General features: G+C 62.0%; 1 protein-coding gene across 3 annotated transcripts; it reads left to right on the top strand.

The window, feature by feature from the left end:
• Positions 1-8,444: 8,444 nt before the first annotated feature.
• On the top strand, positions 8,445-14,076 carry SLC25A47 (solute carrier family 25 member 47). Of its 3 annotated transcripts, none has more exons than XM_016119538.2 (6): positions 8,661-8,781; positions 10,682-10,725; positions 11,050-11,121; positions 11,706-11,888; positions 12,556-12,892; positions 13,152-14,073. In XM_016119538.2, the coding sequence occupies exons 1-6, from the start codon at positions 8,754-8,756 to the stop codon at positions 13,430-13,432; spliced, it is 945 nt and encodes a 314-aa protein (XP_015975024.2). In that variant the 5' UTR covers positions 8,661-8,753; the 3' UTR covers positions 13,433-14,073. The 3 variants fall into 3 exon arrangements, with proteins under 3 accessions (XP_036094385.1, XP_015975024.2, XP_036094386.1); XM_036238493.1 differs by lacking the exon at positions 10,682-10,725 and adding an exon at positions 11,450-11,604 and having other exon boundaries at positions 8,668-8,781; positions 13,152-14,074; XM_036238492.1 differs by lacking the exon at positions 10,682-10,725 and having other exon boundaries at positions 8,445-8,781; positions 13,152-14,076.
• Positions 14,077-16,137: the final 2,061 nt, after the last annotated feature.

Genomic DNA, 16,137 nt, shown 5'->3' on the forward strand with positions numbered 1-16,137 from the left:
TGGAAGGGACAGATCTGCCACTACCCCCACCCCACACCCAGAGAGTCCCTGAGATTGGAACCACTCCCTGGTTCCTGGGGAGAGTCCTGATCAGCGACACCCGCCCCCCCCCCTTTCCCTCTCTCCCCTCCCCCCAGCTTCCCCGGGCGCTCGATGAAGTCTGGCCTGTCCAGTTGGGGCCAAGCTTGGCTGGGTGCTTTCGCCTTCACAGAGAGAGTCAAATAACATCTTTGGAGCCCAACTTCCTTCTTCACCCGCCTGCGGTCAGGACCACAATCTTGGGAGTTTCCGGGTTGCAGAACACGCAGTTCTAGTTTTACCGTGTCCGAAATCGGGATGGGGATTACAATGCATATCTATCTCATGGGCAAGTTTTAAAGATTATCTGTGTTTGGCACTAGAGGATATATGTCAGGCATATGGAAGCCGTGAGCATGGTCATACCAGGAAGCCAACTGACACGTGTGGTTTCCCTTCATTCTTAGAATCTTAATAGAAAGATCATTAAGCAGAGACCCAAACCCAGGTCTGCTGACTCCTAGTCCAGTGCTCTTGATGGCTGTTGGGCCCTGAACTAGGGGTCTGGAGACCTGGGTTTGAACATCGCCGGCCTCTCTGATCCAGCCCCATGCCTTGAGGAGGCAGGGGGGTAGAGGATGGAAGAGGGGCCCATGAGCCAGAAAAACAGTAGCATGTGGAGAAGCCCGCACCCCAAGCTGGGCAGAAGTTGACCATGGGGATGCTTTGGTGGATGGAGACCTCAGACCATGGCGATTAAACGGGACAACCTATATCCAGGTAACCCAGCCCTAGGAGGAGATGTCCCCGGGTTGCCAAGGCCACAGGAGATAAAGTGCAATAGGCTGCAGCATCCATCGCTGATTTTGGAAGTTTGAGAAGTCAGGTACCTTAACAGGGCAATAAGTCAAAAAATTATCATGAAACAACTGATAAGGACGACAATGCATGTGCCTTTAAGTTAGTGTCATGCTTGGGGGCAGGTTGCACGAGCCATTGTATAGTTATAGATGTGAACAAAACTAACTCCATCTCTGTGTCCCAGATTTAGATTTTCCTGCTGTGACCTTTGACCAGCTTCCCGTCCTTAGCAAGCGTAGCAAAGCCTTCTCGTTGATTATCTGTGTTCCTTAAAATGTAGCCTTGGATATTTGTTGGCAACAGCTGAAATGGCAGGACAACCGAGATAGAGACTACACTGGTGATAGTATTGGCTATAAGCAATCGTCCATCGCAAGACCTCCAGGAGGTATGGCCCTGGGTGCTGCTGCATTCTTCGTACTGTAGAAACAGTACCCTGACGGGCCTGGTAGAGGAGAATAATCTGTGCAGAGCCAGCTGGGTCGCTGTTTTGTTCCTACCTAATCTTTTCATAAGTAAATTACCCTACAGTAAATTCTGTCGTATTCTATAAAGTTGCCCGTTTTGTCTTTTGGTTTTAAGAGGCCGTCTCTGTAAGGTGGCCATTACTTCTGCCTCACCTTTGGACCGCCCCGACTTCCTGGGGGCCCTTGGGAAGGGGCCCAGCAGCCTGGGGCACAGTATGCACTCAATAGTTAGTTGAGCTTCTGGAAGCTCCCTGCAGGGGTCCAGGTGAAGGATCTGACGGTCTGCTCAGGATCCTGCAGGCCAGGGAGGAGGTGAGGAGGTGTGAGGCCTTTAGCCGCATCCTGCAGGGGGAGCTCAGAGGCAGGTGGTTTTGGAGGGAGCCAGTGTTCAGGCTGGGGCTTGTTGGGTCTGGGGACAAAGGTCCAGTCTGTAGGGAGCCGTGGAGGGAGGGAGGGGTGAAGGCAGGCACCTGGAGAAGATGGCACCACTTGGGTGCACTATTGGGTTACTTAACTGTAAAGTCACATTTCTCCTGAAACATTTTCTATTGAGTTGAGCATTTCCTGCTGTCCGAGAACCATTTGCTCAGGTAGGGCACAGACTGATTGAACACTACTCTGTGCCAGGTGTGGGGACAAGGCAGACACTCCTCCCTGACCTCCAGGGGCTCCCCTAGCAGTTAGGGAGAGACCAGAAAGGAAAAATAAAGTCAGCGCCAAGTAAACGAGCTCACGACGTCCACACCCCAGAGCCTGCATTTTTATATCAGCAGTGGGCGCTGTGTCTGTTGCTCGGTTTTATTTCCTGAGGATAAAATTACAGTACAGAATGTGCTTTTTCAAACTCCTTAGTTCTCAAGGGCCCAGACACTGGCCCTCCCAGGGGACAGCTCCCTGCAAGGTTCCAGACCTGGGCCTTTAAGGGGAGAAGGGACCCAAGGCCAGGCCAATAGGACAGCGAGTGCTCCAGGGCCCTAGGGGTCAAGCCAGGTCAAAAACTGGGAGTGTTTTAATTTCGTACAGCTTTTATAATTTACGCAAGACAGGTTCGGTGTAGACACATTAGAAACACCAGCAGGAAGAGAATGCTGCCCTGTTCTCCCTATCTGAGAATCTGTTGAGTTCAGTGAAGGAGGCTGTTTGGACCTGGGGTGGGGAGCAAGGCTGGAGCTCAGGGTGCCGCAGGGCGAGTGGGGCAGGTGGGCCAAGGAGCAGCTCTGTGGACCCGGAGGTGGGCTGAGCAGGAGGCAGTGCCCAGGGCCTGCGGGCCAGCTACTCCAGGCCAGGTGCTCACACTCTGCCTTCAGCTATCGACACCTTTGCAGGAAATGGAAGATGATAGTTAATTTCTGTGATGTCATAAACCAAAGTTACCTCAATTTTATAAAGGTAATTAGCTGAGGTCCAAAGGGTTTTCTAAGGGCATCTTTGACTGTCTACACAGGCTAAGAGAGATCCCAGCCCTAGAAGGTCACCTATTGATGGCTGAAGACGCTGCAGTGAACAGGTGACCACCTAGGGACAATCGGTCCCTGTCCTGGTGGCCCCTCAGCCCTAGAGTCGACCGTGCCAGAGGTCTCCTTCTGGGTAGACTTTGAGGCGTTCACTTCTCTCTGCTGAATTTAGTTAACCCCAGAGTTGGGGCCAGGCTGGCAGGGATTTTGCTTCTTGATCGGCTGGAGACTCCATTTCCTCAGGGGTGCCTGTCCACATGTGCTGTGGGCCTCCCTCTCACATGCTCGTGGCCATTCTGAACCCACTCGGCCTGAAGGGGGCCAAGAGGCCAGAGGGGGGGTCATCTGGCTCAGCCGGATGATATGACCAGAAATCCAAGATGGGGAACGATATAAATAGACACTTGGAAAATGCTTCTAGTCGAAAAATAGAACTAAGGCAAGGTGTGGGGGTGTGCGGCCTGCCTGGGGGAGTCCCAGACAGACCAGAAGGCCACAGGGCTGGTCCTCAGCTTGGGTCAGGTCACCTGGTAAGGGTGGGCGGCCGGGCTGGAGGAGCTCGGCCAAGTGTCCAGGGCACAGTGCATGCTCTCCATGTGGTCAGATATCCACGCAGCATGCAGGCCTCACGGAGCCTCCCTCTGGGCCAGCCCTGGGCTGGCGCTGGGGCCTGGTGTGAGCCACCGGCTTCACTGTGAGCTCTCTACGGGCTCCCACTGTCCCCTGTGTGGAGGACGGCTGGCTGAGCAGGCTGTTCCCGGCTGATGGTCAGTGTGAGCAGCACCCAAGGGCAGTGGCCAGAGGACAGCAGTGTGTCCTCACCTGGGCCCTGGATGGAGCTGGCAGGTGAGCTGGAGTTGGCACCGTAGCTAGGAAGGAGTGGGCAGGAGAGGGCAGGAGAAGGCCGAGGACGAGTACCGAGCCTGGAGGCTTGTCACTGACGTGGCAGGCAGGCCGAGAAGGGGACTGAGAGGCGGCCCTCGGCATCCTGGCGTGGCGTTTCCCTCTGTTCCAGAACCTCTCTGGGTGGGAGGGACTGCCCACGGCGTCTCCCGCCGTGCCTGCCCAGCCTTGGCGGCCACCCCGCCAGGCGCGGCCCAGTGCCTGGTCGGGCGGTGACCCTCAGCTCTGACCCAGCACACAGCTGGGGACCAGGCTCACCTCCAAGGTGCGACCCCCTCACGGGCCTTGCTGTCCAGGTAGGGGGCGGCAGGCAGGCTTCTCTTAGCCACCTCCCAGCAGCCCCGTGTGTCAGCAGGGGGTCCAGGCGGCCTGCCCTCAGGGGCTTCCCATCCTCCTGCACTTCTCTGTGTCAGGTGTCAGGTTTGGGCAGCACCTGCTCCCTGGAACTGTCCCGGCCTCCCGGCCTCCCCCCGCCACTGCCCCACCAGGCCCACTGCTCCCCGGATGTGCTGTGCCTACACCCCGAGACGCGTCGGCACGCTCCGGCCTGGGCGTTCCGGGCCCTTCCCATTCCCGACCCACCTTTCAGCCCCATCCGGCACTCCCTGCCAGCCTTGTCCGTGCTGGGGACAGCATTCAGGCACATGCTCCTCCTGTTGCCGGCGAGCGAGTCCCCGCCCTCTTCGGGAGTGGACATGACAGTGTGTCCCTTCTGAGACAGGGCTATAACACAGGTGTGGGGACATTGGCCTGCTGTCTGTCTGCGCTCCACGGGCAGGCAGTGCCATCCACGTCTCCAGGGACAGGAGCACGAGCCAGAGCTGAGGGGCAGCCCTGCTGTGTGCCCCGTTCCCAGGGAGGACACACAGGCATGGGGCAGCAGGAAAGGCCCGGCCACACGCTTTGCAGCCCTGAGACCTTTTCTGGGGGCCAAGCGGGCTTGGAGGAGACCCCAGGCCCAGAGTCCTAACCCCTCAGGAGGCCAGAGGGAGGCCAGGGCGTCTGGGAGGACTGAGTTGAGGGGCTCATCCGCACCCCAGACACTGCCCCCAAAGGTGGGTGAGTCTCACCCCTGCCTGGGGCCACGAGGTCTGCAGAAGCAGGTGGGCACTTTGCAGACGCTGGCGGAGCGCGGCAGGGCCAGGCCCGGCATGCACAGACTCTGTCTCCTGCCTCGTTTCACAGATGAGGAAACTGAGCTTCAGTGGGTCAGTGACTTGCTCTTGGCACAAGGGGAGCAGAATGAGCACCCGGGGGCTCCGGACCTGGTCCAGACTTGCCAAGAAGCCCCGTTTCCTGGAGATGCCACGGCCGCCGATGTCGGCAGATGGCCCGGCCCTCCACACCCACTCCGGCCTCCTGACCACTGCCAGCGTTCGGCGATCCCACCCCCCCCCCCCCGCCCTCCAAACCCTGCCCGAATGGTGAAGTCCATGAAAGTTAAAAATAGCTCAGGTATCTTCAGCTCAGCAATCTCCCTGCTGAAACACAGACGTCCCCAAGCATGCTTACTGGCGCACTTTCTGTAATAAACTGGAAACCAGCCCAAAGTATATCGCTGTGGCCGTGTTAAATTGAATCATAATGGTCATATTTAGAGCTCTGGGCAAGGCTCCGAGAGCTTTCCAGCTACCGACCTTTTGGTTCTCCCAAAGCTGTTTGGCGGCAGCTGAGAGAATTTCCATTTTACAGGCGAGGACACGGACACCCAGGCGGGCTAGTGGCTCACCCAGGTCACGGAGTGCGAAACTGTAGGCAGGGGCCACACCCGGGCAGCCCGGCTCAGCCTCTGTCCACGGCCAGCATACCACGGGGACTGTGGATGAGCCCAAGAAGGAAGTGGGTCCGCGGGTGCCACCGCGGCAAGGCGTCCCATGCATAATAATAAAGAAAAGACGCAAATCACCAAAAGACAGGAGAGGAGAGACGTCCGTGTTCACAACCCCCCCACAGCCCAGGCCTGGCCGTGGGGCTCCCACTTCCTGTGTCGGCCGTGTCTCTTCTGTCTGGATTTAAAAAAAAAAATAACTTGTAGTTCTTCCTTTTTTAAAAAACTGTAAAAATGCATGTAGATGTGTCACACTCGTCCTTGGTGCCTAGGCCAGCAAGGGCCCCAGCCCGGGGGGCTGGTGCCCCCTTCCCGAAGCCTTAGTGCCGGGTAGTTTGTGCGATGTCTGTCTCGCTCCCTGGTCCTCCTTGCTCGGGCCGGGCGGGGCCGGGGTGGCGAGGGTGCTGGTGCTGGCGGAGGAGGCCTCCAGCCGGTCTCGCTGCTAGCCATGCCCACCATCCACCGGGAGGGGCAGCCGCAGCAGCCACGGCTCTGTCTCCTGACGCCCACGCAAGGCTCAGAGAGGTCACGCCGCTGACCCCAGGTCACACAGCTCGGAGAGGCAGAGCCAGACCTAGCGTGAGCATTCCCCCCAAACCGCGCGAAGCTCTCCCTGGCCAAGACCCCAGCCTGACCAGCCACCTGACGCCCTCTTTGCCATCTACTACTCTCAGGTCAAGCCAGGTGTGAGCAGGTGACCCTGCCCCGGGTCCACCATCCGTTCGTCCATCCATCGTCTACCCACTCACCCACCCACCCATCCTTTCACTGACTTGTTTACTCATGCGTTTATTTACCCGGCCTCTCCACGGGGCCTGTCGGTGCTGGACGCCGTGGGCTCAGAGACAAATCCGGCACAACTCCGCCTGCCAGAAGCTCACGGCTGGGCGGGGAGACGTTTAGACCTGCGCAAAGCTGTCTGAGCAGTGAGGGGACATGTTTTCCGTTTCCGCTGTGGAGAAGGGTAAAGTTTGGGCATGTTTGTTCAGGAGACAAAGGGCAGGTGATACTTGGCTGCAGCGACCGAGAAAACATATTTATCTCAAATGTCACCTCGACTTGTCTGACCCTGACCCCCGCCCACACTCCCCGTCCCCGTCCTGCTCTACGATGGCTCTCCTTGGCACTTGCTGCCATCTGTCAGACTCTGTGTTTTTATTTACTGTGTTGGTGTCCAGGGGGCAGGGACATTTGTCTGTGTTTATTTCCGTGGCCCAGCGCCCCGAGCACAGCATGTAGAAGGTGAGTGGTGTTTGTTGTGTGGGGGCGGGCATGAGCGTGGGCGAGCTGCTGTCCAGGGGGCAGGTGGTAAAGCTGGGCGCTGTGCCAATGTGTAGTGAAAGTAGTTCTGAGCGTGAACTTCGAGGTCTGACTGCGGGACTAGGTGTCTCACCGTATGCGAGGCGCAGGGGAAAAGGCATCCGGGCCAATTCCTGGGCCTCAGGCTCAGGGGCGGGGCCCGGGGGGGACGTACCACGTTAGACACCCTGCGGGGAACATGGGACTGAACAGGTCCCTGTTCTTTCAGTTAGATAACATGCTTCAAGCTCCCTTGTCGTCTAGTGTACCAGCCCATTCGAGTGCAGCATCTGCAATTAAAACCAAGCCCCAACTGTATTCGCTATGCTCAGAACACACCTGTCACCTCTTTCTTTCTAGAACCTATGCTCCTCTTAATGTAGCTTGGCATCAGGCTGGCCAGTTGCATAGGGACACCCCTGGAGCTCGCCCTGAGTGGACACAGGTGTGAGACAGGTACTATCCTCATTTCATGGATGCAGAAACGGAGGCACGGAGAGTTCAAGGGGCTCGCCCAAGGTGTCAGAGCCGGCATGAACGACAGAGCTGGGACCGGAATGCGGGCAGCCTGGCTCCTACCCAGAGTGAGCTGCGTCTCTGTAAAAGCCGGAGTGGGCATCAGGATTGGCCTTGGGCAGGCGGCATTCCGCGCTTCGCCCTCTGCTGTGGCAGTGGCTCCTGGCGACTCGTGTCTACCACGTGCCCCACCGACAGGCTGCTGGGTAGGTGTGGGCGAGGCTGTCCGTCCATCAGCACACAGGCTGTTCGAGGCCAGCCCGCAGGTCTGCCGAGCAGGACATGTGAGCCCTGCCCCGAGGGCCGTGCTCACAGGGCTGCCTGGCCCCTGCGATGGCAGCGTGGGCCCTCTGCCTTGTCCTGCCAGGTTTCCGGTCAGGGGGACGCCCGTCATGGGCGAGTGCACGGCCTCGCCGAGCCTCGGGGTCCTCATGGGGCCGCAGTGATTTCGAGCGACCGGAGGGCGGAAGCCGCCTCCGGTTGGAGTGGCTTCTGCTTCAGGAGTGTCCTAGTTTGGCTAGAGGCCAAAGTGGTAGCCCTGACAGTGGCCCCGCAGGGCTCAGTCCCCATCCGGCAGTCCCTGATCGATGCCGGGCCACGTGCAGGGCGGCATGCTGGGGCTGAGAACCGAGGAGGACCTGGCTGGGGCCCCGGGGGCCGGGGAGACAGATGTGGACGTGGCAGGGACAGGGAGGGGGCAGGGAGGTGCGAAGGGCGTGGGGAAGGCAGGGGGCCCTGACCGGTGGTCATGACGCCCCTGACGGGGCTCCGGCCAGCCTCCCCAGACCAGGCCTCTGTCGTCCCTGGCGTCCGCTGCCTCCCTGCCAACCGGAGCTCCCTGAGGGTGGGGCCTGGGCTGTGTTTGCCTCAGTGCGGCCTCAGCTCGGATAGTGTTTGTCGAATGAATAAGTGAGGTAGCCTTGAGGGTCCCCTGGACGTGAGCAATTCCAGGGGAGTTGGGGAGGCCCAAGGACAGGGGCAAGGACCGAGCCGGGGCTTGGAGGGAAAGGCATGTCACAGCCGCATCCCCGGGCCTCCTCAGGAGGCGTGTGCTGTGGCCTGGGCCCAGGCTCGCAGGCGGTGGGGACAGCGATCCTGCTTCCCCAGAGCCCGACACCTCGTGGCCTCGCATACTTCCTCTCGCCTAGGTCCTGAGGGCACTTGGACAAGGGCCCTCGGGGGAGGGGTGGGAGGGAGGCCAAGTGGGCATCGACCTGTCCGCTCCCCAGCACGACCTCTGCCTTCGAGGCCACTGGTCAGCAGGCTCCTGCTCCCTGCCCCCTGCCCTCCCCGGCTGGTATTTAAGGTCGGAGAGCTGAGCGGGACCTGCTGCAGCCACCCGGGTGGTGGCTTCAGACCGCTCTCGGCAGGGAGACCCCAGGGCCTTCCCTGCCACCCACACTGTCCATGGATTTTGTTGCTGGAGCCATCGGAGGTAACGGGGACAGCGGGCCTTGCAGAGGACGGCTGTTCTCCGGGGGTACAGCTGGGGGGCGCTCTGCCTTGGGAGGTGGCTCCTGGCGGATGTGCGGTTTGAGGAGTCACTCTGGAAGCGGCCAGCGCCTGGTGTGGGTCACGGGGCAGCGACACAGAGCCGGGTGGAATTGGGGGGGACTCGGCTGAGGGGGCCAAAGGGCAGGTCCAGGGGTGGGAACTGCTGGGGGCGCAGAGGGTGGTCTCTGTTTAGCCCAAGTGGAGGGCTGGGAGTGACAGGCACGGAGCGGAGCGGCTGAGCCGTGGGAAGGGATGAGGGGCTCCAGGAGAGGGTGGACGGTGAGGGCAGACGACAGGGACCGGAAGGGAAGTGGCCGGCAGAGGCGGGAGGGCTGGCGAGCCGCAGCCCCACCCCCAGAGGCGGGCGCCATCCTGGCGAGGCCCGCGGACTCTTCACTTCTGGGTAGAGGGCTCGTAGCGGAGCCAGATCCAGACAGCTCTCTGGCCTCGTGGGAAACAGGTGCCGAACAGGGCTGCGGCTCCTCCCTGCACCCCACCCTGCAGGCGGAGGCTAGTGTGGGCGAGGCGCCCTTGGCCTTGCTTATCACATGAACAGCAGTGGGCTCCTGGTCGATACTTCTGGGGACAGCCTGGGTGTTCTCAGGAGTGGGGAGGCGGGGCAGCGCCGAGCCGGAAAACACCAGGATCCTGGCCTCACCGGGGGCTTCCTGAGGTCTGACTGTGCCCGGGCCTGAGGCCAGCTGCTGCCCCGGACGTTAGCCCCCTGAGGAGGAGGCTCAGAGAAGGGGCTTCACTTGCCCAAGATCACACAGCGTGGAGGGCTCCCGAGGCCCGGCCCGCGTGTTCCATCCGGAGCCCACGGCAGGGCTGGGTGGGAAGGGCCCGGGGTTGTGGGGACCAGGCGTGGGCCTTGTCCCGGAGGAGCTCTTGTTCTGCAGCGGGAGGCGGCACCCGCGAGACAGTAGCAGAGCCACGTGGCAGGGGCTCCGGTCCACACGCTTCCTGGCACGGAGGCGGCCCAGGGGCCGCGGGTGCGGGGCCTCCAGAGGGGAGGCGGTGCCGCAGCAGGGTGTTGGTGGCCGCGTGGGGGTTCGAGGAGGGGTGCCTGAGGGCCAGCGGAGGTAATCCTCCCGAAGTCAGGGAGCCTTCTGCTTCCCTTTCTTGTTCGTTCATTCATTCATTTCTTCACTTTGTTCTCTCACTCGTGCATGTGCATTAAGTCCTGGGATACAGAGTCAATAGGGCCCAGCCCTCAAATCCCAGGGCCTGAAGCCCCGCCTGCTCACCCCCTGGCTTCCCGGTGGCCTGCTGTGGCTCGGATGTCATGGCCCCGGTGTCAACAAAGGGGACAGGAACAGGATGGCCCCTTTGCTGGGGGCAGAGGGCCCTGGTCCAGGAAGCTTTGCATCCCACTCTGTCCCATGGAAACTTGGGGTTCCAGGAAGTCCTTCCCAGAGCCCTGGGGTGACTGGGCTCTCCCGCCTCCCGGCCTTGGCTTGGTCTGTGCACCCCAACCCCTGGATAAACACTTCACAGCCTGAGGCCTGAGCAGGGAGCCCTGCCTGGCCTGGGGACAAGGCCCAGCAAGTGTCACACCAGAAGTTATAAAACATGACTCTGGAGGGCAGGCCGAGGACCCGCCATGGCCTTCAGAACGAGGCACCTGTGGGCCAAGACGCAGGGGAGGAGGGCTGGCTAGCAACTTGTCAGGACTGACTTTCCCGTTCTGAGCCTGTTTCCTCACCCACGAAGCAGGGCCTGATGAGACGTGGCACGGACGATGAGAGCCGGGGAGGGTCTGCTCTCGGGGGGAGCGGGGTCGGGCTCGCCCTCCCCAGGCTGCTGCTGCCGTCCTACTGGTCCCTCTGGTTTCCTTCCAGGCATCTGTGGCGTTGCCGTGGGCTACCCGCTGGACACGGTGAAGGTGCGGGGAGAGGACCCCGCCCGCCCTAAGGCCCCCACCTCCTACCCCGAAGCCCCTGTCCAGTCTCCTGCACCCCCGACCTCGGCCAGAAGGCCTTTCTAGCATGCTAATCAGACCCAGCCCTCCCCCGGGTCCTCCAGTCTGTCAGCCTCTTTCTCAGCCCGGGGCCTTCAGTTTCTCCCCTTAAATGGTGTTCACTATCCCAGCTCCCCACAATCAGCATGGTGGAGACTGTCAAGGGGCTGGCTGTTCCCCTCCCCTGGGGCCTGCTGACCTTGCCTCAGGCCTGGAGCCCCTGCTTCCTGAAGCCTGCATTTCCCACAGGTCAGGATCCAGACGGAGCCCAACTACTCCGGCATCTGGAACTGCGTCCGCGACACATACCGCCGAGAGCGAGTAGGCCGGGGCCGGGGCGGGGGCTGGGGCGGGGGCCGGGGCCGGGGCCGGGGCCGGGGCCGGGGCCGGGGCCGGGGCGGCGGGCGCGGGCTGTCGGGGCCTCGGCCCCAGGCATGCCACTCGCCAGCCAGCCAGGCGGTGTCGAGGGCCTCCCTAAGCCTTGGGATAATTGTTCCAACCTCCTGGATTCCTCTGACGACCAGAGCTGGGGGGTCCCACACACAGGAGGTGCTCAGACAGAGGTCCTACCTCTTGGAGAGCGTCTGGGGGCATCTGGGGCCTTTCCAGGTCGGAGAGTGACTGAGCATGTGCGTTTCTGTCCCCCCAGGCTGGGCAGCAGCAGTGCTGGGCGGAGTTGTCAGGGTCCCCAGGGTCCAGCTCAGAGACCTGGCCAGAGGAGGGACTCAGGGACGTTAACTAGAGTGAGCTGGGGACTCAGTGCTGGCCAGGGATGAGCATGCCGGGAAGCTGAGGCGCCAGGCTGTGAGTGACTCAGCTGACGTCCGTCCCGCAGCCATGGAGGCCCTGCGGGGAGGAGCCTCTGACCTGACTCGGCCCTCGGGTCCTGTCCACCTACCCGCCAGGTATGGGGCTTCTATAGGGGCCTCTCGCTGCCCGTGTGCACGGTGTCCCTGGTCTCGTCCGTGTCCTTCGGCACCTACCACCACTGCCTCGTGCGCATGTGCCGGCTCCGGTACGGCAGTGCCGACGCCAAGCCCGCCAGGACCGACATCACGCTCTCGGGATTCGCCTCGGGCCTCGTCCGTGTGAGTGAGAGAGTGAGACCACGGGGGGGGCGGGGCTGAGGCTCGGTGAGGCCCGGTGAGGGCGGAGACTGGACGGAGCCCGGGCACTGGGCGTGAGCACGCAGCCGACTCTCCTCAGCCGAGGGACCTTGAACACGCGAGGGAGCCTCCTGGGCGTCTGTCTCTGCACCAGTGGGAGGGGCGGTGGGGAGGATCAGGTGAGGTCACGAGCGGAAAGCCGCCGCACGGAGCGTGGCAGGGACGCGCACCCGGGAACAGAGACCAACGCTTTTAGCGATGCTATCATGTGCGACACGTTGATATTGTCATCACATTAGGTGTTTTATTATTCTTACATCAAACACCTACATTAATACATAACAAAGTAATGTGTCATTAACGTACTAATGACATGATTAAATACTTTCATGCCCGGAGTCGCAGGCATCTACCTAACTCCTGCTCTGCGCCGGGAGCGAGGGCTGCCCCAGGAACCGCTGGCTTTCGCTTTGGTGGGCAGAGCCAGCCTGAGTCCCACTCCACCATGGCCCTGGGCCAGCCTGACGCTTCTCGGGGCCCAGGCTCCCCGATGTCACCGTGGGGAACAGGAGGCTCACGGAAGGCCAGGTCCATCCAGGCTGTGCGGGCAGCGCTGGCGCCTCACTAGCACGCTTCGCCTCTGCTCCAGGTGATCCTGACTTCGCCCACGGAGGTGGCCAAGGTCCGCCTGCAGACGCAGACGCAGGCGCAGGCGCAGGCGCAGGTGCGGGCGCAGCTGCAGGCGCAGGCGCAGTGCTGGCGGTCCTCGGCCTCGTGCCCTGCGCTGCCTGTGACGCTGGGGTCTGGGCCCAAGTACCGCGGGCCGCTGCACTGCCTGGCCACCGTGGCCCGAGAAGAGGGACTGCGCGGCCTCTACAAGGGCAGCTCGGCCCTGCTCTTAAGGGACAGCTTCTCCTTTGCCACCTACTTCCTCTCCTACTCCATCCTCTGCGAGTGGCTCGCCCCCACTGGCCGAAGCCAGCCAGGTGAGGAGGGGCCAGGCCTGGGAAGTGGGGGCAGCCGGGCCAGCGGGGACCGGGGCTGGGAGAAGGAGCCATGGATGAGTCAGGCCAGACCCCCGAGCGCTCCCAGGGTGGGAACCGAAGTGCCCTTGTCACCGAGGGTTAGCGCACATTGTCCCATGTGGCCTTGGACAAGCGAGCCCAGGCCTCCCTTAGGGCTGGGCCCTGCCCTGGGGGCCCCAACCCGCTTTCGGTCCCGGCATTGGTGGGTCTCTCCTCGCAGATGTCTTGGGTGTCCTGATGGCTGGAGGCTGTGCGGGGGTCTTGGCCTGGGCCGTGGCCACCCCCATGGACGTGATCAAGTCGCGCCTGCAGGCGGATGGGCAGGGCGGGCAGCGCTTCCGGGGCCTGCTGCACTGCTTGGTGGCCAGTGTTCGCGAGGAGGGGCCGAGGGTCCTGTTTAAGGGGCTGGCACTCAACTGCTGCCGCGCCTTCCCCGTCAACATGGTGGTCTTCGTCACCTACGAGGCCGTGCTGAGGCTCACCGGGACCCTGCTCAAGTAGCCGGCCCCGCGCCCCACGGGCCCACCTGCCAGCCACTACGGTAGCTGGAGGAGGCCAAGGGGAGTGTCCCCACCGGGAGCCACCCCACGGCCAGTCAGCCGGGGCCTAGGCTTGGCCTGCCCAGCTGCAGACCAGAGGAGGTCAAGGGGCCCATCTGTTACCAGCCTGGGTTGGCCTGAGGGACGGGCCAAGGAGGCGCAGCCTGTTGGATGAGGACATCCGTCACACGGGGTCGTTGGTGCATGTGCTCAGTTCACCAGCTTTCCGGTCGCTTCTCCCCACCACCCGTGTCTTGAGAGCACCCCTGTGTCCCAACCACCGTCCGTTTACTCAGCAGTCCGCTTGGCCACCTGCCCCACGCCCCCACTCGGCTCCTCGCTGCCCTTCAGTGCATCTTCATGCATCGTCCCTCAGACGCAGCTCTGCTGGTCCCCGGCGGACCGGACCGAGGTCAGCGGTCTGGTCCCCGGCGGACGGGACCGAGGTCAGCTGTCTGGTTCCAGGCCTGTGCGTTGGGCGCCAGGCTGCAGACGGGCTGGGCGGGTTGGTGTGTGGGCGGCCCCTGCACCCTCACTGCCTGTAGACTCGGCAGGGGACTGTTGACGATTAAACATTTCCGAGGCTGTCCGGTGGTGCTGCTCCGTGGTCTGTGGGGCTGGCGACCAGTGTTCCCGCCCCCGGCTCGTCCTGAGGCCAAGCCCTCCAAAGCTGTGACCGGCACTTCCACTGTGCCAGTGGCACCCTGAGGCCTGGGTGGCACCCTGGCTGGATCTGCACCTTCGGCCCTTGGGGCTGGGGGCCTGGCCTGAGTCCCTCTGCAGGGGGCGTCAGCAGCCAGCAGGATGCTTGTCCTGGCCACTCCAGCCCAAATCCACCCTTTCCGAGCAAAAGTGGGTTCCATCTGCCTGGCCCTGCCATTATCCGGATGCCAGGCCGTGAGCCCGCAGTGCATGGAGGAGGGAAGGGTCAGTGTTAGGCACATCACACGGGTTGTCAAGATAGCCTGAGCCTTAGGCCGAGGGAGAAAACAGCACAGAGAGGGAGCTGGGCCTGCTCAGAGCCACACAGCAGGGTGGGGTGGGGAACTCGAGCCTGCGCTCTGAGGCCCAGCCCTCTCCCAGGCACCATATACCTTCTGGTGATGAGGTCATCGGGGGCCAGGGCTGGCAGGTGCAGCACGAACTGTTGGGTCCGCACGGCAGCAGCTCTCCGGGATGGCCAGCCAGAGCCTGTGACTACACTCACTCCCTCACGGACACCGGCCTCGGCCTGTCATTGGTTACGAGAACCTCTACTGTTCTGGTCACTCCTGCATGGTCACTTGTCTGAGACCACCCCTGGCCTAGCAACCACTCCCCCCCGAGGCTGTGTCTGATTTAGAATATAACCAGCTCAGGGCCTGGCACACACAGCAGGTGTTCAGGGCGTGTGGCATGAATGAATGGATGGACGAGTGAACGAAGTCCTGTAATAGTTCCTGGAAATTCATCCAGCTCAGAGGCCAAGATGCTCTGGCCAGGTGCTGGGAAGAGGGTGCCAGCTAGCAAAAGCTTTCAAGTTCATCAGAACACAGCCCTGTGTCTACTTCTGGCAAGAAGACCGCTAGAGTGCCCACTGGCTCCAGCCTCAGAAGCAGTTACTGGCAGCAGTCCTGGTCTGGGAGGGTGGGGACCAGTGGTCACCGAGCCGCTGGCTGGCCTGTGTTGGGAAGTAGCTTTCAGGGACGGTCCCTGCTCTCTACCCCCTCCAGGTGGCAAGGCCATTTGGATGCTGACCCAGCCGCTTTTAGAAATGGGGCCCTGAAGGGGTGGGAAGGGAAAGGATGGGAGCGGGGTTGGGGAGGGGAGGGGAGGGCAGGGCAGGGCCCAGAGTCACAGTCTGGTGGCAGCTGGGTCTTCCCACTAAATGGGCCGCCTTCAAAGTCCAGGCTACTCTTGAAATCTCGAATGGGAGATGAAGGGTGGTCACTCACAGGTCCCCACAGGTGCGTGCTGGCCGCTGGGACGGACTGGCGCGCACAGCTCCGTGAGTCCGAGAGAGCTGGTCTGGCGCTGCCGACGTGACGTGCTGGGCGCACGCTCCCTCGGGCGGCCTGGCCACCGGCCCCCCACCCAGTTCCCCACCGCTACGCGGCGTGCTGCGCTCTGTCCCTCAGACACAGGTCCCCCCACCAGACGGGGGGAGGAGGTGGAGCAGGGTCTGACGAGTGGACTCCGGGGGCTGGGCCTCGACCACCTCCTCACCTGACACCTGCTGGCTGGCCTCACTTGTCTTCCCTGGTCCTGGTATCTCTTGGGAACTTTAAGGGCCACCGATTTTGAGCCTGAGCCCTAACCAGCAGTGACCCTGGATGAGTCACCCGCTCTCTGACCCGGGGCACTGCTTCCAAGACCCAAAATGAGTCTTGTTTTACAGGGGAGGGGGTTCCAAGAGGTTAAGTGACCAGCCCAAAGTCACATAGCTGCCACAACCCCTCCTTTTTTGCGCCCTGGTGACTTCCCGTCTGGCTGGGTGAACGCTGCTCTGGGCCCTCCACACATCTTCTTGGCATACTTGTGCCTGTGACGTGGGCGCAAAGGAGCAAGAAGTCACATCAGTTGCCCAGGGCCACAGAGCTACAGCATCCTCTGTGGGTGGCTCACCTCTGCTGCCTGCAGCCAGCCAGGTGAGCGGGGCCCGGGGCCCGGGGCCGAGCCAGGAGCTGC

Source organism: Rousettus aegyptiacus, unplaced genomic scaffold (assembly GCF_014176215.1).
Source record: "Rousettus aegyptiacus isolate mRouAeg1 unplaced genomic scaffold, mRouAeg1.p scaffold_m13_p_3, whole genome shotgun sequence".
NCBI classification, from domain to species: Eukaryota; Metazoa; Chordata; class Mammalia; order Chiroptera; family Pteropodidae; genus Rousettus; species Rousettus aegyptiacus.